Consider the following 25,358-nt stretch of genomic DNA (forward strand, 5'->3'; position numbering starts at 1 on the left):
ATGAAAGGACTTCAGAGGCATTCCTAAGCGTGATTTGGAGGTGCTGTACAAAATCTTCAAACTGAACAAAACATAGAAAAATTTCACGTTTTAACTTTTTACTTTCCTTTATCTAGTTTTCAGCTGCAAGCACTTAATAACTGTGTTGCATTCAATGGTAAAAGAAGTACTCAGATCTTGTACTAAAGTCAAAGAGTAAAAATACTCGTCCATTCACATTTCCATCAAAACATAGTACCAAAAGTAAAAGTAGTCATTGCCTTTTTAGAATGATATATACAATATGATTCAATTATATTCAGTGATGCATTAATGTGTCGTATATTGCAGCTGATAAAGGTGGAACTCATTTACTCTACATACTGCCAGGTCGGCTGTGGCGCGTTTCAGCTGTGACTCGGTTGCTCGAGCTGATAGCCGCTGTTCGACACAGTGCTTATGATTCCACCATACGTTTTGCTGAGCGTTTCAGAGGTGTCCCAGCGTACACTCCTGTTCTATTTTTGATAGAAGACATGTTGCAGGAAGTCAGGCACAGAAATGGCATAGAGAACCTGGTCAGTTTTCAAAATAAAACACCCTGTGCAGACTCCCAATCATAAAAATCTGTAACCGCTTGTCCTCATCAGGGTCACGGTGGGGTTGAAGCTTATTCCAGCTGACTTTGGGCTAGAGGCAGGTACACCCTAGACAAGTTGCCAGCCTATCGCAGGGTACATAGAGACAAACAACCGTTCACACTCACATTCACACCTATGGCCAATTTAGAGTCACCAGTTAACCTATTAAGGTCATGTCTTTGGACTGTGGGAGGAAGCCAGAGTACCCAGAGAGAACATGGGGAGAACATGCAAACTCCGCACAGAGAGGCCCCAGCCGAGGTTTGAACCAGTAGTCTTCTTGCTGTGAGGCGACAGTGTTAACCACCATGCCGCCCAAAAAAAAGTACCTAATACAGGCTGTGGTCATCTCGCAAATAGATTACTGTATTACTGTAACGCCCTCCTGACAGGCCGCCCAGCCTGCACAGTAAAACTCTTTTAGATGATCCAGAGCGCAACAGTGCACCTAGTCGTTACCCTGCTGCTCAGTGAGCTCCACTGGCTACCTGTAGCAACCCACATTAAATTCACATCACTAGTCCGGTTCTACACCTACCTACTTGAATGCTCTTATACAGGCATATGTTAACTCACGTCCGTTGCGCTCCTCCAGTGAATGACGCCTGGCTCTGCTACCTGTACACTCAGTGCAATCCAAACTTTCCTCATCTGTTGTTCCCTGTTGGTGGAACATCCTACCAGTTTCCCTCTCTACCTTCAAAAACCTGAAGACCCAGCTCCTCAAGGAGGACCTCCTGTCCAACATTACCAACATGCTAAATCTATCCCCCTCTACAACTGTCACAGTACTTATTGCAGCACTAACATGTCCTTGTTGCACTGGACCTTGATTGTTTCCTTTTTTGTAAGTCACTTTGGATAAAAGTGTCAGCTAAATTATTTTTTGCATTGATATCAATATTGGCTTCCAACATGTAGTGGCATATAAAGTAATATGAAATAGAAATTCTCATGTTAAGTACAGTTAGAAAATTGATTTCAGCTCTCAGCACGACCTTTTCCAGTGAATCTTTGAGCATCTTAAAGATTTGAAGTGCTGAAAGATCATGCAGAGGGAGCCGTTCCTGTGTCTCACATACAGCAGTAAATAATATTCAGTAAAAGAACTGCAGTTTTTGCAGGTTTTTTTCCAGTAGTATTATGCAAACCTAACAAAGATTCCTTTGACAGCAAGCTAAGTGTATAACTAATAATATCCATGAGTGAAGTCTAAATAGCTTCTTTTTGTCAACATCCAAATATTTTCCATGTTAAAGAAAGTATTTCCATTTCAAATCCACTTCAGTGTCACTTTGCATCTCGAAAAACTTGCCAAAATCTGAGCGTTTCCAAACCGCTGCTCCACTGGGTGCGGACGGACTGCCGTCAGAAGTGTGTTATTGCATCTGTCAACATATTTGACTGAGACAGGCGACCAGTGTGAGTCACCAATTTACCCTTGCGCTGGTTTCACCTAAACCGTCACCACTTGGCTCTTACGTCTCAATTGTTCTTTTAAAGTTGAACCACATCAGTGAATTACCTTGAGGAAAACTTACCCTCCTAACCTGACAAACAGCAAGAACACAAACAACATGAGACTTCACTTTGGTCTTGTGGGTTTTTATATTACCAGAACTGTGGTCAGGTGCTGGAGCTGATTTAGGCTTGTATGTGGACAGCCTTGTGCCGTCGTGGACAGCCATTTTTACATACTTGGGTTTCATCTGGGTTTGTTTTCCTGAATAAGACCTCTTGGTTCCAGTGAAGTTAATCTTTAAGCCACAGCATGCAATGATGTTTTAATAATAGTTTGGGGAAGTACACAGTAGGATATGCTGGAGACACTAAACCTTCTTAACATGGGCAGTAATACAGTCCAACAGCAGATATTCTGATCACTCTGAAACCCCACAAAGATGCACAGGTTGATAAACATCATCTGATTGGTGAGCTCCAGATAATTAGTACAGCCTGACATCTTAAGGACTGGTGATACCGGTCTGGTGATATTGAATTCTGTAGCACATCAACAGTGTGTAAGGTTTCCTTTCCTGTTGATCAAATCATCTGTTTTTAGATCACTTTCCTTCCTTCAAGGCAGACATTTGTTTCTTTGTTTCTATGAAAATCATATTTAGAAACTTTCTTGAACTTTGTGGGAATTTCAAAAAACATTCCTTGGCAGCTTGTTCAAGGTCACTCACGTGTCTAATACTTTAATAAGTTGCTGCTAGAAAGTCAAACCCAGATGAGAGGCACTGATGCGACCAGTGGGATTGTGTAAATTTAGGTGTTTCTTGCATTAAAGGACCAGTGTCAGATTTAGTGGCCTGTAGTTGCTGATTGCAACCCCATCCACTTGCTCTCCCATTACAAGCATGAAAGAGAAACTATGATGGCCACGAAAACCATTAAAGGCCCCATCTGGAGCCAGTGTTTAGTTTCTCCATCCTGGGCTACTGTAGAAACATGGTGGTTCAACATGCCAGACTCGGTTGAAGAGCACCCATGGCATCTGTAGAAAGTCTCATTTTAAGCTAACAAAAACAAAATGATTCTTACTTTCACCATAGTATAGTACACTAACGAAAACATGTATATTCTGTAAATAGAGCCCCTAACTCTGACTAGACCTTTAAAACAAGTAACTCCCAGTTTTTTTAAATAGCCTACGCTTGCACTTTGCACCGCCCACAAGCCCTACACTTATAACCCCGTAACACAAGTCAACGCAGGATAAGGAGCAGTGTAAGGTATTTTTATGGAGATACTGGGTGTTTTATGGGATATGTTAGAAGTTCTGTGAGAGCACAGATAAATCAGCAGTGACACATTGATGTGAGGATTGTGGTTTAGTTTATTGTCCTGCTATAGTTCAGTTCTGTCAAAATAAAACCTCACACTAAAGAACAAAACTGACTCTTGGGGGAACACTCTGTGATCCTTGCGTGGTTCAGTATTTACTTCCAGGAACAAAACTGAGGAAATCAAAAGATCTGAGGACAAGGGGAAATTAAAAACACAGTATGACAATGCTCCTCATTCTTCTCTGGAGTGAAGGGATGCAACAATTTTCTTGTGAACCAAACAGACTTTTAGCACCGTCACCATCAGGGTTAAACGTCAGGAACTGGTGGTTTGACACAGAGTTTTATTTCATTATAATGGTTGTGCTTTGTTTTAAAGGTCCAGTGTCAGATTTACAGGGGTCTATTTTCAGAATGGCAGAAATGGAATATAATATGCATAACTCACCATCTATAAACCTGCTTCAAAATGCAAACTAGAACGGCAGAACTTATCACATTGGTATATTTTCTTCATTTTCAAAGTCATCCAGTGATAGTTGTCTTTGCATTATGGCAAATTGGCATGATAAAAATATGCTATTAGCAGTTCCTGTTTCCAATGTACCAATCAATGTAAACAACTATAGGCTAAAAGAAGAGTCTCAGTTTGTAGCTTACAGTTAACTGTAGCTACTGAATAATAATAGGATTAATGAGCATTTGCTAATGAGCAAATTCCTGCCAATCCCGGCTATCCATTCACACACAGATACTTGATCTTTGGACAAATCGCCCTAAGGCTCTAGTTGGTTATTGGGGGGCATTGAGGAATAGTTGACTTGATTTTGTATGAGGGGGTCCACCAGCGTTACTTTGAAAAGCTCTAGTCCAAAACACGCACATCGTTTCTTCTTTGCAGAGGCAATAATTAAAAGCATTTGCTCTCGGGTTGAATCTGGGTCTCAAATTTGGCTGTTGGACTAGCAGTTGGGGTTTATTGGCCAAGGATAGACCTTTACAACGGGAAACTGAAGTCGTATATCGCTCTCTCCAAACCACCAGACTTCAAATTTAATTTCACCTTGCAAAACAGAGGAGTTGCTGGGCTACTGCTGCCCTGATCATCAACAGTGAACGTTAGTTCGGGTCCAAATGAATGTGTGAAAACGCTGAACTCGCACAATAACCCAAACAAACTAATTGATCAAGGCAGGCTTGGACTGGCAACTCCTGTTCTGTGAGATAAAATGACTGTTTTTTTTTTTTTCAATGAAGTCTGGTGGCTTTGAAGAAAGCACAGATCAATTTAAACTATTTAGTTCCTTGTCAGAAAGGGCTGTCTTGCATCAAGGTAAAGCAGTAAAAATGTTTTAAATATACCGTACAATTAGACTGATATTGGTTTCTCTAGGTTTGCCTTCTTTAGGTGTCTAAAATTAGTTTTGTTCCTACTCCTGTCCACAGCAACACATTAGCTTAGCTTTAAGGTGGCCCTCCTGTCTGCTTCTACAAATTGCCGTCTACTGCAGGTAGCACACTGACTGTGGATCGGTACCTCATACAACTACACTTCAAATAACCTGATCTATCTCTTTAATTCCAGAGCTGGTACTTATTATGTAAGATAATTCTGTTTTTCATTAATGTTACACACAAACAAACAGTCTCTCTCTCTCTCTGTTTACAGAGAGTTAATGACAGAAGAAACAAAGAAAGAGACATTACTGCTTCAATAAACTATGTCTAAGATTTCAGGAACAGCTGTAACTTTAGGCTGCTGGTGGTAATCCATCAGTGACCGTTATCTGAGAATTTGCCAGGTGTTCACTGATGTTGCAAGACATTTAGGCGACCAGATCTTGGATGAAAGAACCTCAGTGGCCCTCAGTTGCTCAGCTTTTAGTTAGCATGAGGAAATACTCTTTTTATTATCTTGTATTTCTCCCTCTGTGCTTGACAGTTGGTCGTTAAAGGTTGGTCATTAACTGAAGCCAGTTATGATGTATTCTCATCATTTCCACAGTGGGAGAAAGAAAATCAAAATATCAGTAGATACTTCTCCAATGGATTCAGCAGCAAAACCAGCTTGACCACTATCCATCTGTGTAATCAATATGTTCCAAACGATCAATAAATTATTACCATACCAAATTTTAATAACCTGAATTTTAGGTTTGTACTTGTCCAGCTATGAAGCCATTTTATGTCAAAAGTCAAGGTGTAGTCACAAGTAATGTGTTGAAATCTGTTAATTGAGTTTCAAGACTTTTTTATACTTCGCAGGCATCAGACTGTGGACGAAATGGTCGCCAATGCGACCAATCTGGGAGAAACATCATCCTGCAGAGTTGGACTGTTTCCGTTTTAACTGGCGCAGCTTTTCTAGTCTTTACAGCACTGATTTAGTGGCCCCGAAAAGTGCATAAATCATCTTGCATGATGCTTGCTACTCAGCCATTGAAAATTGTACATTCAGATAAGCACTGTGCCTCAAATGTAATTTCACATGGCGTGCTCTGAATAGAGAAACATACACAGTAAAAATAGAGGTTTTTGAGACATGTTCATTCTACCTACATACATTAGCACTCAAATCCAAACGACAATCAAAGAGCTCAATATGATCAATCCACCAGAATCCTAAACGCCCTTAGTCCTAATGTACCACCATGAAAAATAATGAAAAACAGTAAAATGGCCACACACCAGCTGTGCAGGTTGTTGTAAGTCGATGTACAACAACATGAAATAACTCTTAAATCAACATATTTCTTTGATCAATGTAGAAAATTTTGGGTTAACTGCTACCATTGCTGGGTTCATTACATGGAACTGATTGATTAGTGCAATATAAAATAAAATAATCTGTTCCAAACAGAAATCAGCCAACACAACCACAACCCCAGTATCAATGAACAAAGCAAACTAAAATGGCAGTGCAGATGGCTTATCAGATCTTTGGAGCATTAAACTTTGGTTTCTCCTCAGTGGGTGTAGAGACCGGTTTATTTCTGGGATTGCAGAAATTCCTCTTGAGATTTGCGTCGCTGGGCGAATTCAACCAAACAAAAATTCACTTGGCATCTCAAATGACAGCCTTCCAGTTCTTCCCATAATCCCAGCCAGGCTTCTTCACTGACACTCAAACTAAAACAGCACAGGGGACGCTTACATCATCAACTGTGGATTGGCACACAGTAGAAATGGTTTAGACAGATGGTTTCAAGTCAGCTGTGCCCTTGTGTCCTCAAAACCACATTATACCGAGCAATAGCCACATTTTGGGCTGGCTTTATGAGAAGTATCTTCTTGGCTTAGCCACATTTATAATTTCATCATGAGCCAGTGGTAGAACAAAGATGACCGAGCCAAAGCTCCAAGTTCCTTTCAGAAAACAGAGACCTGGTTAGAGTCACTACTCAATGGAACACAGCTGGATCAGGTTTAATTTGGCAGAAAACGTCCCTCATCCTTTATGATATGACAAGGACTGCAATTGTTATTAGTTTGCATTTAAGAACTAATGTACCAGGAGTTCAGTCTAACTCTATTAGCACATTTTCACAATGCTTGCACCTTTTGTGCAAGGAAATCTGAAGGTTTTATCTTTGAATCAGTCAGAAAACTGACAGATCTTTTTCTTGCTCCTCAAAATTCCCCTAAACGTCAAAGGCAGTCAGTCAGTCAGTCGGTATCTAAGTCCAGACCTCCAGCTGCTGCTGTGGGCAGAGAGCTCTGCTTGTACACCTGCAAAACTAATTTTAACAATTGATCTCAATTATTCAGTCAGTGATCCTTCAACATCAGTAAAACAGAGTAGGCCAGGATTTGACTGGACGAGTCATGGGACATTAATCAATAATACTGTTAGACCTTTCCAATGAAAACACTTAGTTATCTCTTGTCAGTGACATGAATATTGGGACACAGTGGTAAAGCTGATAGTTTCATACAGCTAAAATACCACTCAACTTTTCCTCTGATTAGTCTAAAGTTATTTTATGTAGTTTTAGTGAAGTAGAAAACAACTCTGCTTCTAAAATTAAAACATACAGGATTAGTTGTCTCATCATGCTGAACCTCAATTTCCCCAAGTAGCACCCAGATATGAGGAGGTTGTATCAGATAATATTACTTTATTGAACATCTAGAGCAGGGCTATTGAAATGGGCCAGTCCAAGTTAGGTTATACTGACATTTTTGGGGGGCAGAGACATATTTTCAGTCAATGATCCCTACTTGTGACTGCCAATAGCCAGATGTTTTAAAAAGCTACTTAACATGTTAAGAAACAATAATTTGTGAAAGCTATGATTGGAAGTGATGCTACATCTGAAAACAGATTTATGTGGGCAATGGGATGTTGCTTCTGGACAAGCTGTGCCCCATGGGCTAGCAAGTGAATAGGCTGGATCTAGAACAATCAAGACCATCCTCTATAGCAGTGTTTCTCAATCCTGGTCCTCTGGGACCTCTGCCCTGCATGTTTTAGATGTTTCTTGCTCCAACACACCTGATTCAAATAAGTGGCTCATTATCAGGCTCATTATCAGGCCACTGCAGAGTTTGATGACGAGCTCGTCATCAAACTCTGCAGTGGCCTGATAATGAGCCACTCATTTAAATCAGGTGTGTTGGAGCAGGAAACATCTAAAACATGCAGGGCAGTGGTCCCAGAGGACCAGGATTGAGAAACACTGCTATAGAGGATGGTGTTGATTGTTGACAGACTAATCGGTGACCTAATCCTACAAACAAATGCAAAAGATACACAACTGAAATAAGCATTCATGTGGCGTCCACATCCTGTCCTTGATAATGTTAACTATGTTGGTTCCATGGATGGCCGTGAAATTTGTTCAGACCACCAACTGTCTAAAATCTGAACATAGTCTCCGTGACGTCCCCCACGGGTTTCTAAAGAGCTGTTGTGAAGCTCAGTGGTGGCTCTGGTCATCTCCATCTTGGTAGTCTTGCCTCCGCCGCCTGTCGGCTAATCCAAAAATAGTCAAAGAGGTGGAGCTAAGGCAGGATGAAACCAGACACCTGTGATGGCATTAATTCTGTGTATATCTTGAGAGAGTCATGATGCCCAACAGAGGAATTGCTACTATTCGCAGTAAAAGTCAGTTGCAATTGCAACTGAACACTACACGCTTGGTGTGCAGCTCCAGCAGCTTTGTCGGCCGCCATTTTCACAATGCCAGTGCTCCTTCTCCTTCAGCCACGTAGTCAAAATGGCGACTACTGAGGGCAAGAAGTGTCCAGTTATGGATGCACCATCCATCCATAACAACTAATAGAAAATATTTTTTTGTAGCTTAAAGCACTGCTGTACAGTCAATATGATAGTAAAGACTCTTAGTCTCTCAGACTCTTAGAATCCTGGCAGTTCTCCCATCAGAAACACTGTTTGACGATCTGAAGGCGCCTCCTTGTAGCATTCCGAGGCCATCACAGCGAGGCCTGTGATTCTCAGCGTATGTTCTGATCTCCAGCTCGTCCCCGGCTTCCTCCACTGAGGGATGGTTTGATAGATCTCCGGTCTGCCAAGAAATGCTTCCCACTTTTTCTTTACAGATAGATCATCCCGGGATTACCCCCTCACCCTCCATCACCACCCACTCTCTTTTCCCCTCTCTTCCTGTCATCTGTGGTCATCCTTCTCCCACTGTGACCAACTCTTGGCCTCTTGTCTGTTTCTCTTTGTCTCTTCCTCTCCCTCCTTTGATCCCTCTCCCCCTCTCAGACCTCTGTCTCACCCCTTTTCTCCCTCCCCCTATCAGCTGCAGAGTCTCCAGAGTGCTGCTCGAGTTTCTGACTGATGTGGTTGGATTTCAGTCCTACAAAAACAACCGCACACTCTCATAGACACATTCTCATATGGCTCAGCAGTTGTGTAATCCTTCGGTGGCTCCCGCTGACCTGCCAGTCAGGAGCTTATTGAGGGGAAACTGCGTTTAGACAACTCTAGGTCACTTTCACTCGGTATAGGTAGGAATCAGTCCTACAGTCCATCTAGAGGATACCTTGATGTTCCCTCAAGATGTTTCCCTTAGCAGGTCATATTGATACTTTTTGAGTTGGCTGCTGATCTGGTGCTTTTAGCAATTCTGAGGAGTTTGAAAAATCCCAGATCCTCATCCTTAACAGCCAGACGTAAGTTTGGACATTCATGTGAACTGGGTCCCAATGCGGTTAAACAAAGCTGAACCTGGTTCATCATTTACAGCAATGCAACATCATCCCTGCTCCACTATTTTAAATACTAACCTCAAAGATGTGTTTTCAAAGCTATATAAGGCACTGCTCGCACAACAAACCTCGAGCCCGTTAGCACTCTCTGGTCTGAGGAACTTAATACAGAAACAGAACCGGTTGGTTTGGCAGTCCTGCTCTGAAGCAGGTCCATGCATCATTTACAGTGTAAAGTGGGACCTGGACCTGTCCTGTCCTCACTCGGTTCCGGAAGTCTATGTTTATCTCATTCTCTATCATCACATCTGCCAGAATCCTCCCCTCACCATTAGTAGGCCTTTTCGGTGTCCTTCCCACTCATTGCCATCCTATTGCTGGTGTCTATCCTCACATTGTTAGTGAGGTGCATCATTCCAATGCAATGCTTAGTCCCCTGTCCCTGCCCCCGCCCCCTACCCAGTGGATAAAGGGTGCTTTATCCTTTATAAAATTAGAGAATATTAAAGACTCCCTCTGTGGGTTCCAATGGAAAATTTCTTTAAATTTGGCAAACCCTTCTTGATCATGTCCAGTCCCTTCAGCTGGACACTGTCCACACTGGCTAAGTGCCCCCACTCTTTAACTGCATCAGTTTCCTGTGGCTCCTGGCTGTGTCACGCTTTTTCCCTCCACCAGCAGCACACAGTGTGTCTCCTTTGTTAGTGTCTTTTAAGTGTCCTGTCATTATTTTTTTCCCTTTTTTATTTTGTTTATTTATTTTGCTCATGACTGTTATCTTTGTTTGTTTGTGGGTCATCAAGCAATGTCACTGTGATCATTTTCCAGAGTTGTTTCATTGGTTATGAACACAGTCATCGGTTACAGGTCACATGACATGGACAGGCCCAACGTAAAATCTGCAGAAGTACTGAAATGACTCAATCTAAATTTAATGTAATAACCTGAAAACAATTTATATATTTATTATCTTACTTATTTTGTATTATATACATTGTTTTTAATAGTTTATTATATAGATTCATTTTATTATCACTTACTTAGACGCATGTCTTTCATACCCCGGTTGACTTGCCTTGTTGCCTGCAAACCTGTTCCATAAAGTTTTAATAAAGTTTTTAAGCATAACTATGCATTTCAAAAGCAGTCACTGCACACCTGGTCTGGTCTTTGATTTGACTTCTAACATTGTTAACATCATATAGCATAAATACAGAGTGGTGTACCTTCTTCCACAAAACCATCTTTGTCTGTGAATGATGCACCAGACCAGAGTTTGTCTTCAATTAACTGGTGACTGGTTGTTGTTAAATGAACGGCCATCCGCTTATCTCACTTTTGTATGATTGCTGTCTATGTTCCAGTCGGACTTGGAGCAGTATAAGACGGCTCTGTTGGACGCAGGCTGCGACCTTTCACCTCTCAACTACATCAAACAGTGGAAGTAAGTCTGTGTGCTGATTTTAAAGTCATCTGATAAAATTGCTGCCAGATCTCTTTGTTAGTTCTGTATCATTAGTGGTCTTAATTGCAGGATTTATACTTATGTTCTATAGTCACTATTGTGACTTTGTGTACCGGCTCAGTAAATTCTTATAGTTGAAGAAGAAGAGGAAGAAGAAGAATCTCCTTCGTATGAGACAGTAACATACATTTTGCGGCACTGCATTTGGGCAAACAGTCTTTTCTACAGCTGAAAATCATTTGAACATCTTGGCTGACGATGTGAAGAGCTGCAGCTCCATCAGCATCTTCAAAACCAACTTCAAAAGTCTGTTAAGAGCTTCTCAAATCTGCACTCACTGACCTTGAATTCTATGCATGATGTCACTGGGCTGGTTTTGAACTACAGATATGAATTAGCTTAAAGCTATATATCTAGTGCGGTGCATCAAATGATGATATTTATGTTTTAATAAAATTAAAATGAAGATTGCTTTATTTCCATTTTACAAACAACTACATGGTCCCTTTTTTAAATAAAGTAAATATATAAATTGTTTTATTATAGCATGCAGTATCTATTAGGTCATATTTTATTACCATCAGTATTTTGAGAACTTACCTTGAAGACAGCGGATTACAGTAATAAGTGTGTTTCTCTGTTCTGTAGAAATACAAAAATTTTTCATCAGCGTCTTGTCTTGACAATAAAACTGACAGAAAGTATAATTCACCCGGTCATGTTGAGTCATTCTGGTTTCCCCTATTTTTTTCTAGGGCATTTACCAAGATGGCCGCCACCCCAGCCAACTATGGCAACAGTGGAGTCAAACCGATGGGGTAAGTTGATAACATTTACTTAAAATGGTTAAAAAAATACTTCATACTCCGATGAAAACATACCTGAAGAATTAATTGAAACAGGCCTGTTAGGATAAATTATAATCCACTAGAATTTGCAGTATTTCTCTGTAAAAACCTGAGAACTGTGTTTGTTGGAAGCATTGGCGTGTCTGACTCAGCGGCATTCGTCGTTGGGTTGAAATACGGCGTCTATCCACAGCAGCTGAGATTTATGACTGGAGACAAAAGATAAAAAAGCACTTTATCTTTACCGAGCGTGCAACGCACACAAGAATCATTTCCCAGATTTAAAAAATAGAAAGTTAATATTCAGTGTCTTTAAACTGAAGATTTTCAGATCAGATTGTTTTTTTGGTTTTTAATCCTCTACTTATTTGTTAATTCAAATTCATTTTAATGATTTTATTTTATTTTTTTAACAAATTGTGATTATTTTGTTGTTTTTTAAGCTTTCTTTGTCATCTCACTGTCTTCATCAGTTGGCTCAGTTGTCATGGTGTCATTTGTAGTATGTTGAAGGATTTCCTCATTTTTCTAACCCTAACCTCCAGGGGTTCTCACTGTTGACGTTTCACCACTGCCTTGATCTGCAGCAGCTAATGTGTTAAAATAACAAAGTCACACAAAAACACTAATAAACTAACAATCAAGGCAGCAGTGAGCCAGCAACCCCTGTGTTGGTGAAATTATTGTTCTTGTTGGAGTAGACTATATCCAGTCAGAAAGTGCTGTTTGTGGACATGGTGAAGTGGTGAAAACATTCTAAATATAGCGTGCAGACTGATGTTGATTAAAATATGTTGTTGCCACACCCACAGCAGTACATTGCTTAGCTTCATGCTAGACTTCCTGAAGCAGATGTCAGTCAAAATGTGATCTGCCTACACAGTTCTAACTGTAAAATGATCTGTTTTCTGAATAGTTCTGAAAGTTTGTTCATGCTCAGACTTTTGTGGATACTTAATGAGATTTTGATATATTTTATGCATTTTTACATTTTCTGAGGCTTTAAAGATTAACGACTTCCACAGGGCACTGATGCATCGCGTAACCACAACTAATGAGCCATCCTTTCACTTTTCACTTTTTTCACCAGCCATGTGTACTTAGACTTGCATAGCCTAATCTAGGGCTTTGACGGTTGCTTCGAGCAGAAGCAGAAGTCAGACACAGATATGGCATAGAGTATCCGGTCGATTTTCAAAATAAAACACTCAAAACAAACAAAAGGCGAACAGTTTTTAGCCATGACATGACCAAGACGTGCCTGGTGGGGTTCTGCCGTAAGGGATGAAAGTTGAAGTGTAAGAATGAAGTGAGTTTTAGATTAGATAGATTAGATATGTATAAATACAAGGCAACGAAATGCAATTTATACATCTAATCAGAAGTGCAAACAGCAAAGTGCAATAGATACAGATAAATGCAGTATTTACAGTAGTGCAAGTGTATAACTATGTGCAGAGTATGTACAGATAAACAATGTGGGCAGTAGTTATAGGCAGATTATATAATAAGTTATGGGAGCATAATGTACAGGTAGTGCAATTAATAAATTAACAGAGTGCAAGATACAGATGTGACTAAACTAATATTCAGATGTATTTTAGATGAATGTATTTTTTTGGGGGGGGGTTTGTTAACGACTTCCACGGGGCACTGATGCATCGCGTAACCACAACTAACTGACAGTTGAGAATTGATAGATGAAAGCAGCTGGAACGTTGGTGAGAGGCTAAGCCATGACTGCAACTAAAGCTGAACTGACTGTTTGAAAGCTGTGGAACTGTCAGTGAAGGGAAGTAATAATAAGTCATAATGTCTGCTGATGAAGAGGCACTGAAGGCAGCAGGACTGTACAGAATGAAGACAGCTGAAGTGTGTGCACTCGTAGTTAGTATCAGTAAAGTGTCAGTAAAAGTGAAACTCTCTGAACAACAAACTCTCTGAAATGAAACAGGGTTTGTGTTCAGACTACCAGCCTAACCTTGTCCTCCTCCTCCTCCTAACCCCCCCCCCCCCCCCCCCCCCCCCCCCCCCCCCTCGTTACCTCCTCCTCTCCTCTCCTCCTCCTGGTCCCCCCCCCCCCCTCCTCCGTCCTCTGCAGGCTGTTTTCCAGAGTGATGAATACCGGCTCCCAGTTCGTCATGGAGGGAGTGAAGAACCTGGTGCTCAAACAGCATGTGAGTCAAACTCTTTTCTGCGGCTGGAAAATCAGCATGAGAAAATAACAGTGCAGCAACCGCAGTGCATCCAAACATCGTCAAAACCCAACAACCCATTGCCTGTTCGCGCCTTGATAAACAGTTTGCTTTTCAGCCTGAAGGTCAGGGGGTCAGGATGAGGTCTTTTCATTTCTTAACTAACTAACTCCCCGCCACGACTGGAACGTCCTCCATCTCAGCAGGAAGTAGAATACTGTGGCCATGGAGACAGCAATCAGTTATTAGAGACTTTTGGAGAATAAGGTTGATAGCCGCCAAACATTAGCATGTTAGCATTCTCATTAGCCATGTCTCCGTGCAACTTTATTGAAATTTTAACCAAATTGAGCTAAATCGACAAAACAGTGAAATGTCAGTGAATGCTTGTTTCCAACCTATACCGTTACACCACTTCCTAATTAACAGTGAGCAAGCAGAGCGTAGAAGAAATGTCCAGTGTTGCAGCAATAAGATGAGGGCAATAAGACGTGCTGATTTCTGGCAGAAACTCTTGCGTCTTCACATTCCTGTGCTGACTGCTGACTGGTTTCACAGGATGGAGCTGGAGCAAGTGCACGAAACTTCGCAAACAACCTGATGTTTGCCAGGTGTTACACGAAAAAATAGGAGAGAGTAGGGCGCAACGTGACGTCATTAAAAAAAGCTCAACGTGTGAAAAACAAACAGAAAACAGGATGTGACGCAGACATTTGTGTTTGTTTCATGTATTAATGTGAGGACGGTTACATCAAATCTATGTCGAGCCATCATGGATGGATTATAGAGCCAGGAAACAGTTGATTAGTCATGAGACTTGATGTTTGCTACAACGCAACGTATTCACAAAAAAGTGCTTTTATCTTCTGTTAGTAGTTTTAGACATCAAACTCTTCTGATGCGATACTTCAAATGAATCAAAAAACATTGACGGAAACAGAAACATGACTGTTGGCATGCTGATGTCAGCATTTCGCAGTTCAGCTTCAGAGAGCTGCTAGCATGGCTGTAGACTCACAAAATCCTTTTAAAGACACTTTAATTACATAAGTGACCTTAAATCAGCGTAAACTCAAACCAGATGTTGACCAAAACTGTTGAGTTGTTAATTATTTTCGACAGACTTCAGCTGTCACACAAATATTTATTGTCATTTTGTCAAACTATAATATACAGCCGAGGACCTTTAACACAGGCCGTTCTCTTTTCTCACTCTCTATTGGTCTGTTTTCTTCCAGAGGTCGGACTGTTTAACCAAACAGTTAAAATTATGATCAATGGTTGGAGCGAAAGCGTTTGTTTGGTTAGCGGATGCTTGTGACCGGCCACCATATTGGAAGAGAAAAACTGCAGTCCTCATCTCTCCTCCTTCTACATGATTTATTCTACTTTTTTGGTTTTGTTTTTCTTCTTAGTTATTTTCATTATTTCATTCTGTCTTTTTACTTCTCTTGGTGCTCCTCCAAGATTGAGGCACGTCCCCTGTAACCACTGGCAACCAGCTTCAAAATATTCTGCCGTGCACACTTTATTTACCCTGCTTCACCACCAAGAAAACAGCACGCTCCACCCGTCTGTGCTTGGCAGGGGGTTAAATCAAGCATACCTAATGTGACGGAGTCTTTGTTTCTGGACAGCAGGGATGATGATGACAACAAGGAGGATGAAGGGGTGTTTCAGGGTGAAACTGGCACCAACACCAAGTCATTTATAATCCTCACACGCACACACACAGAGGGAGGTGGTGTCTGTTTTCTTCATACAGAAGCTGAACTGGGACCAGTTGAAATTGGGACGATGATGCTCTGCAAAGTTGCCAGAATATTACAAACACTCGGCCGGGCTGGATGGAGCTGTTGACGCTCTGTCAGGGTGGATATTTACAGACTTCTTCCAAACTCACCTCTCCAATATTTAAAAAAGAATAGCTGAGAACAGGATCCAAACAAAACCAAGATTTTTGAAGATTAAAACGTTTCTGCTTGTTGAACCTAACCTGAAAATAAACGGCAAGGCCTAGATGACTCTCTACTGTTGGCGACTGACGGTGGAAATAAATTAATATTCCAACACTTTGTCAAAATACTCAAATCTGCGGTTGACAGAGTAACGGAACTGCCAATGTTGAGGTTTCTTTTTTCCAGACCTGATAAGAAAATATTCAAAAGCGAGTTTAGTTTAAACAAATAAAAATTAATCAAATTGAAAGTGAAAAAAGAAGGTAAATAAATTGAGAGTTCAAATTTCAACAGTAACAGACTCAAAGTCTTGAATATTTGGAAAATGTTGCATTTTAACAGTTGTGTTTTCAAGGTTTTCAAGGAATATGTTGGCATTTTCCGCATAATCTGGTGTTGCATCGACACAATCACTCACATAAACCAAAAATGTTTTAATATATAATATGAAACGATCCTGTCATCATCTTCGTTTGTCACCTCATGTGTCCACTTGTTATTCATAATACTCTGTTGGTCCTTTAACTCTGGAAATGAGCAAACATGAAATGATCCCAATCAAAGTTCATATGAACAGCTGGTAAAATGAAATAAAGTGACAATAGACATTTATTGCTGTGAGTATGAAGGAATTCTGCAAACTCACTCCTGCTGGCTTGTTTAATGTGATCTGCAGTCTCTCATCTCTCACATAATTTTGTGACTGTTGATTAAACTGTGAGACGATACCTGAAGAATGTCGTAAAATAAAAACCGTTTTCTACCATTTTTATAACTTTTAGAAAGATCTGAAATATGAGCCTTTCTTGAGAGATTGATTTGTAGTAATAATTGACTTATGTCAAGGACCATGCCTTTTAATTTCTTCCTCTTTCTTATATGTAATCGTATTTTTTTTAAATTGACATTTTATGTGGTATTTTAAAGTTATTTCTTCTCTTTCAGAACCTTCCAGTCACTCGGATCCTGGACAACCTGATGGAGATGAAGTCAAACCCTGTGAGTTTGTTTGTTCACTTTCCATAAAGATCAAAAAAATGTGAACTTTAGTCGAAAGTTTGGCTGCAAACCAAACATTTTTGTTGAGGATCCAGTATTGTGATGATTGTGAGTATTGAAAAGCCTTTCAAGAAATTGACTGAGATGATTTTACAGAGAAATGTAAAAATGACAAACTAAAGTCTGCTGTTTCTCCTTATCAACAAAGTTCATGTACAGATTCAAACCAACATGTCACTTTCTATCTGTGACTCTCACCTCATAAGTTCCTACTGAAGACATAAAGGTTCAGTAATTTTTAAAAGGCTTTGGAAACCAGAGGATGGCCAGTTCACATCCAGTGTGGACCACATTATGGAGTGTGGACTGGTAGCTGGAGAGGTGCCAGTTTGTCTCCTGGGTACTGCCGAGGTGCCTTTGAGCACCAACCCCCCCCCCCCCCCCCCCCCTCTTAAACTGCTACATGGTACCTCATCTCTCCTTTGTGTGTGTGTGTGTAGTTGAATTTCAGGACTGTGTGTGTCGAACCTGAGTGACAAAATAGATAGAGTCAGGATGTGTTTAGCTTAGCTTAGCATAAAGACTGAAAGTTAGTGAAGTGGCTAGCCGGACTATCTTAATCCATGTTTCCAGTCTTTATGCTAAGCTAAGCTAACCACGCCCCGACTCCTGCTCCAGCACTCTCTGTAAGGATAAGAACAGGGTTTTCTGAAGCCATTAAGCAAAGAGAAGATAAAATAAGACACATAAATAAATCAGGGTGTCGTGGTGGCTCAGCTGGTAGAGGACAGAGGACAATCTGATAGAGGGAGAATGTGCTCCTCTATTTCTTTCATCTTCATCCCAGTCTTGCCCCCCCCCCTGGATTCACAACAACAGGATCTTTGTTGGTCGTCTGTAACTCCAGACCCTGAGAACCCTGCAGAGTGTGCGTGTGTGCATGTGTGCGTGCGTGTGTGTGTGTGTGTGTGTGTGTGTGTGTGTGTGTGTGTGTGTGTGTGTGTGTACTGCTGAATATTAAAAGAATAGGTCAGCGTTCGACGTCAGGTTGTGGTGGGATAGCTGTTTTCACCTGTTCCCAATCTGTGTGCTTAAGCTAAGCTAACCTAACCGCATCTTGACTCCAGTTCCAGACTGAAATCCGTCTGAACTTACTTTTTTACTCCCTGTAAGAAAGAGAACAGGATTTTCTGAAGCCTCTTTGACTTGCTTAATGAGAAGCTCAACTTTTATATCATGTATGAATATTTACTAAAGAAAGTTACCAAACTTGAAACATACACAGATCTGTTTATGGGTACTCAAGGTTTCTAATGTTGTTCAAGGAAAATCCAACTTGAAAGTTTTGAGTTGTGTCTGCAAACTGTTAACTTATTTTCTCACATAAAACAACCTATTATTGATTTAGCAGAGTTCAAGGAAGTCTAAAATAAAGTGATCAAACTCCTACAAAGGACAGGAATTACCTTTTGGGGAAATACAATTAAAAAGTTGATAAGCATCAACAGAGCAAGAAAAACATTTGGCAGATTGAAGCTTTCCAGACTTTTGGGCAAGTATTGAAAAAGCCTCGTCTCCATGTCTCTTAGTCCTGGATCTTAGGACAGACGTGAGCCTTTGGTCAGAGGATCGGTATGCAAAATGCTGTGGATCAAATATATAGCTTTATATATTTATTGCCATGGGGAAAGAAAAAATTCCACGTGTCAGAGGTTTGAATGTTATTTAAATTTGATGGTAACGTCTGTTTTTTCTCAGTGAAGTGAGGTCCAAATATGGCAAAAGTGACGTTTGCTCTCTTATCTTCCAGGAAACAGACGACTATCGATACTTCGATCCAAAGATGCTACGAGGCAGCGAGAGGTACGACCTCACACTTGACTTGCGTCAATCAGTAATCGTCTCTGATCAGTTCATTTACTTAAAGACTTCAGGCAGCATTAGAGGAGCTGCTAACCGTCAGTCAGTAAAACACTTATCTGGCTGTTGATTGGTAGGAAGCTCAGGAATGTCTCATCATCTTCCCTCCTCTTCCCTCTCTTCTCCCTCTTCAGCTCCATTCCCAGGAGCAAGAACCCATTTCAGGAGGTGAGCAGAGTTTTTATTTCTGGATTAAAGTTTGATTGATGAGATGCAGTCACGGTTATTTCCAGGACAAGCAGATGTTGAAAAAGAAATACAAGACAGACTGGCAACAGACAGACAGACTGACAGACAACTCTGAAGAAAGTTATTGAGTCTTAGTAAATCTTTTATTTCTTCAGTTCATTCATGAATTCACACTCAAAGTGCATCTTCAGATCTAAATTTTAATTTGTATCTCCAGCTGAATAAATCTAATAGAGGTTTGATCTCAAAGAATTTTGTCATAATAAAAATACTATCTTCAAATAATGAGAAACTTAAAATAAAGACTTAGTAACTTGATATAATGGTTTAATCAAAATAACTTAATATCTCAAAGTGGAATAAACAAGTGGCTAAAACTCCCTTAATGTTCCTTGTCTTTTAAAACTCTGCAGGAAACCTTAAGCTACCTAAGCAAGATTACATGAGAGGGTATGCAATATTATCACTATTGGGATGACATGATGAAGTGACTGAAGTGCCAATAATGATGGTAAAGTACACCATCAAATGTAATATTGCGATTATACAACTATTTCCAACTTAAATAAAATATGTTGTGGAGAAATTGCTGAAGTCGATGGTGAGGTCAGGACGGAAGAGTGTTCAGCAGCCTCTGATGTCTTATGCTGTATTATTTATTGACGCTTGATCAAGGAGAATTAGAGACACTCTCAAAGTTCATCAGAAGTGCCTGAGTCGGTCTCAGCCCTCCCCCCACTCATCCTGGTGGCTAGACTTTAAACCCCAAGATAACACCACGAATACTACCAGAATTAGTCAAAGAAAATGTTCTTATCCATGCAGGTGTTATTGTCAGCATATTATAGTCTGAAGACTCAGATCTGTCTGACACAGTCTGTTTACGTCTGACACAGTCTGTTTACGCAGATTAGAACATCAAAGGCAAGGTATCTTATTACGTCTAGAAGGGCAGCAAAAGGTCTCTTCGACCCTGGCCACCAGAGTGTTGAGATAGGCTGGCACCTACTGTTCTCAAAGCCAAACAACTAATACTGCCGAGGACCTCAAGGCCCACACGTAACCTTTTGTAACCTAAGGATAGAAAATTCCATAACAAAATATACCAACTTAAAATATTGCTCACTGTCACTGTTCCAATCTCAGTTTCCATGGAGATACAGAGGGTCTGACTAATGCCTGGAAAACAATGGAATCAAACACAAAAGTAGACTCTTGATGTAATAGAACCAGTATACTACTCCTGAAAATAGTCCAAGCCTTAGTAACAACCTGCAACAGAGATGATGTCTAGTCCTAGCCAACTAATATTAAAGCTTTCTAGAGATCTGAATAAATACCACACATATAAACACAAACTGAGTAAATACCACACATATAAATACTACACTGAATAAATACCACACATATAACCACTACACTGAATAAATACCACACATATAAACACTAAACTGAGTAAATACCACACATATAAACACTAAACTGAATACCACACATATAAACACTAAACTGAGTAAATACCACACATACTGTATAAACACTGAAATGAATAAATACCATGACAATGGAGAATGCAGAGTAATATTTTTAGGGATGGTTCAGGTGTGTTGACATGCTGATCTGAGGACATGCTTAATGTCTAGTTAATTCACAATAAAAACTCTAAAAGTTCTCTTCCTTTTTAAGGCTTTTATTTTGAAAAAAACAGCTTTGGTTTTTCAGCGATTCTCATCTGGATTATTTTATATACAAGTGTGAGTTTCTGATTCATCAGGTCACTAATGTTTGTTTCAGGCCATTGTCTTTGTGGTGGGAGGAGGAAACTACATTGAGTACCAGAACCTGGTGGACTACGCTAAGGTAGTGTAATACTGCAAGTGCTACTGTTGCTACTATTGCAAACTACTGTTTTGTTTGTTTGTTTGTTTGTCTTTATTCAGTTATTCAGTTTACAGATTGAATTTTTTTACATAAATGTGTTATTTGAAGTAATTACATGTCAAACAAAAACTTGTTTTTACACTTTGGTAATATTCCTTCCCTCCCTCCGACTGAAGGAAACTTGATGATCTAATTTTGTTTGTCTTTCAGTTTAAACAGGGGAAGAAAGTTGTTTACGGCTGCAGTGAACTCTTCAACGCTTCTCAGTTCATCAAACAGGTGAGACACAACACCTCTCATGCCATCATACCCCATACCCTCTTGGATTATCTGAAAAAGTCGTCACAAAGCTGAAAACAGACAAATATATGATGATCACATTAAGTAGTATAATATACTATAACTTAAAGTATTTTAAGTACATGTTGTTGATTATACTACTTTTTACTGTAAAGACTGAATATTTTTCTCATCACTCTTCCATAGCTCTCCCAACTTGGCCAAAAGTGACATGGACACCAACAATATGTGAACCCCTCTCTCTCTCTCTCTCTCTCTCTCTCTCTCTCTCTCTCTCTCTCTGTCTACAGATTATGGCCCTGGAGGAAATGGAGATTTGCGATTTGGATCAAGTTACCCGAGTCTACGCCGCTCTGTTAAGTGCTCACATCAAACTACTGAAACTGCTCATGCCCAGGGTGATGTGGAAAGAAGTACCTGTGGTGGTGGTGTTTGAACAAAACACCTACGTGAACGCCCTGGTCGAGGTCAAAAATCTAATCGAGCACTCCCTGGTACGCTCTGGTTTCAAGGTCTTGTTCTACAGTAAGTGGTCGCACACCAACAACAAGTACATGCTGGGAAAGCACGTAGGCGTCAGGACCAAACTCGCTATGGTGCTCAGTACGGTGTCGGCAATCAAAAGGGACACGCTGTACTACTGTGACACCGTAATGTCCCTGGGCTGGGCCGTGTTGTCGGAAGCCACTAAGAAAGCTCGAATGCTCGAGTCGACCATCGGGACCTCCAGGGGCGCAGGCTCTAGCAATAAAATGGGATCCAACATGGACGTGTTCATGTACCGCCGTTCGCGAAAGGGAGTCAACCTGGCCACAGATATCACGGCGAGTATATTTGAGACACGGGAAATCACAGCTCTGCCTACGAACATGCTCACCGACAAGATGCACGCAGAACAAGGGAAGCTGTTACTCGGGAAACTGAGAGAAGAAATGGCAATGGTGACTATCACAGACTCTGCGAAAGGTAGTACCGTGACCACGGGGGGTAAGAGGTCTGTAAACGGAGAGTACACCAAAGACGATATGCTTTCTGCGTTGCTGCTCCTGTGTCACACCAGGGACGAGATACACAACGGCGAAAGGTCTATCAGAATCGGCGGCGAGGTATACTGCAAGTAGCATGCACGTTGTGTTATTCGTTGTACGCTTGACCCTAATAAAGAATACACTGATTACAAAATGATACAGACTTTGTTTTATTTTTTGTATTATGACTTCATCCATCATGGATGGATAGTGTTCAGCGCAACACTTTTGGTGCTGGCTCAGCAACTCATGCCACTCAGACAGCACAGCGCAGCACAGGACAGCACAGCACAGCACAGCTTTGTGTAGAAGCCCCACCGTGATCACGGTCATGGACCGTCAGCGGATCCCGATCCCATTCGCTGGCCAAGGACACTTTCATAGCCATAGTTTATGGTTAAGGTGAGGGTGATGGTGATAGGACAGGAAGGGGGAGACACTGCTCTAGGAAAACCCCTCCTAATTCACGACTATATAAAGTCAGACAGTCACTTCCCACACCATTGGGTAAATTTCAGCAACAACAGTAACCACTGAGTCGAGCAAGTCAGGATCACGACGAGTCGACACCACTATGGACACTACAGTTACACCCTTTTACCGTATGGTCAACTTCTTTCGCGAAAACAGCGAACACATGAAGCCTTTCCTGGACAAGGCTGCTGACAACCCACAACTCCGAAACATTATCCGAAAGCTACAACGGAATGATGAGGCCTACTACCCCGAATTTGTAGTAGAAGCCATCCAGAGATACTACGCATCCGAGTTTTACCTGGTAATGGAAGATATCTTGACTGATATCGTTCCGGACTTCAGCAGCGAAGCTATATGCCAGTCTGCCGAGCAGTACTACAAAAGATGCTTGGACAACATTAAAGTCGATCCTCGGCTCTACAAATACGTGTTTGAGGATTTGACGTCCGACGAGTTCAAGAGAGCGAAAATGCTGCTTTCCCAGAAGTGCGACCACCTCTCAACGAAAGCTACCTAAGGGCAGGATGGAGCACACCAGTCGTCTGGAACTGGCTAAAATGATCTTCACGTACCATCACCCGAACGAAGCGTTCTATTTTGCGACGGTTCTGATCATGCTGGGAAGGTGTGACCTTCTGCACTAAATGTGACAGTCCTGGCGTGCCGCAGGATTTGTATCTTGTGTGTGTATCTCCTGCATAACCCTGCTACTGTAACGGTCTAAGTCTACCGTGTAGTTAAAATAGAACTCAGCAAAAAAGCCCGACTGAAGTGTGCTCAGAAATGAAAATGATTGAAAAACGAAAACCTGGATGTAACATGTAATGCTTGATGCTTATTTTTCTTTGACACACAATAAAATGACATGGCACACATTCTCTCCTCCTCTTTCATTTATTTTCCTCGAAACTTTTGAAAAACAGGGACATGAACAAAAAAAAATACAAGACTTGGGATGAGGGAAATTCATGTTAGCATCAGAATGATACAGAGTCTGTCTTTATTATGAAAAGAAATAACAAGACTTTATTTTTGTGGGAGATGAGGGCCTATCGGGAGCACAGATGGATCTCGAATTCAGTCGTCGCATTCACGTTGTTTAAACACGACACATTTGGGTCGCTGATCACAGTTGTCATATCCACCATGTTGGTACCAAAAGCCGCGTCAGCATGACTCATCGTTATCCTCTTCAGAGTCGAAGGGTTCTTCCTCGTCACTTGTATCCATGTATTCATCAGGGCTCCCGATGGGTTGCGACTCGTTCGTATACGCACTGCCTCTTTCGACCGGGTACGAGGACAGCCACGTCCCTCCGCACCAAACTTGTGTAAACGTAACAGTGCTGGTGCTCCTGGTGTTTGCTGTGCTGGTGCAGGGCTGGCTTTGAGCTGGGGCCGTGACACTGTCCATTTTGGCCGGTGAGCTAACCCGTGTATAACACCTTCTCGTTTAAAGTCTGCGAAAAAGTGTAGCGGACACCCTGGGAAACCCTGGGACTTTATATGAGATGTTGTCTTACACGGGAGGACACTCTAGCCCAAGGGAGGACGGGTCTCGACAACTTCAGTAGCATTTTTTTCTTTCTTTTCTTTTCTTTTTTTTTACAGCTCCTCAGACTCACCCTGTACTGTTTGTCTCTCTCGGGATGTCTGCAGCAATGGGTCGACGCTTAGTAGGAAGTCTCAGCACCGGGTTTCCATCGTCGTTGTTGCTGTTTTCCATCAAGACGGCTCCTCGGACTTACACTGTACTGTTTAGCTCTCTCAGGATTTCTGCAGCAATTCTCACCGAGTCTGGTTTGAAATGTGGCAAACTCAGTTTCGGCAGGTGCTGAGACTGGAGTACGATAGGCAAAATCTGGACTTTTTGGGCGTGCGATGACACCAGCGTCTCGCTGCATCGTCCGCGGCTTAGTTTGCATCTTCTGTATTTGTCGCTGGGGACCTTGGATGTAAAACCACGTGCAGTCTCCTGAGGTCTTCTCCACCAAACGTTTGTGGTCATCTATGAATTTGACAGGGACACCCATCGCACGTAGAGCGTTCACCGGCATTCCGAGAAACACTAGAAAGCGCATTTGCTCAAACTTGGGACTCTCATCACTGTACCCGTAGGTGTTGAGGAAATCCTCCACACGCCGGTCCATGTTTGAGTGTTGAGCTCGCTCTAGACTCACACTGTGAATAGTTAATGAGGGGAAACGGCAGACTGTAGAAAGAGAGACGAGTAGTGGGAATAGTAGTAAAATGTTGAACAGAGAGACTTCAGGAGAGACTTTAATCCAAGGCGCACAGCCTCTCGTCATCCTCATCCTGCTCGCCTGCGCCGGGTCCGAGGGGGACGCGTCTGTCGTCGGTTTCGGTCATGACATTTATAACGTTCAGAGAGTTGGCGTACCGATGAGAATCTTTGCGATTAGCTCGCCATGTTTGGTAGCAAATTCCATACCGTAACCTCGAACTTTTTGCAATGGCATGAGAAGAAACTTCTCAAAAGACACTTAGCT

At 41.4% G+C, this 25,358-nt stretch overlaps 1 protein-coding gene across 1 annotated transcript in view; it reads left to right on the forward strand.

Annotated features, from left to right (window-relative positions):
* scfd1 (sec1 family domain containing 1) overlaps positions 1–25,358 on the forward strand; it is a 47,218-nt gene that overhangs the window by 20,719 nt on the left and 1,141 nt on the right. The window contains 9 exon segments of the mRNA XM_027290359.1: positions 10,954–11,033; positions 11,810–11,872; positions 14,004–14,079; positions 17,001–17,054; positions 18,865–18,917; positions 19,109–19,142; positions 20,958–21,023; positions 21,255–21,323; positions 21,531–21,626. Of these exon segments, the coding sequence (XP_027146160.1) occupies positions 10,954–11,033; positions 11,810–11,872; positions 14,004–14,079; positions 17,001–17,054; positions 18,865–18,917; positions 19,109–19,142; positions 20,958–21,023; positions 21,255–21,323; positions 21,531–21,554 (519 nt within the window). The 3' untranslated portion in view covers positions 21,555–21,626.

The sequence above is a fragment of the Larimichthys crocea genome, chromosome XVII, assembly GCF_000972845.2.
Source record: "Larimichthys crocea isolate SSNF chromosome XVII, L_crocea_2.0, whole genome shotgun sequence".
Taxonomy (NCBI): domain Eukaryota; kingdom Metazoa; phylum Chordata; class Actinopteri; family Sciaenidae; genus Larimichthys; species Larimichthys crocea.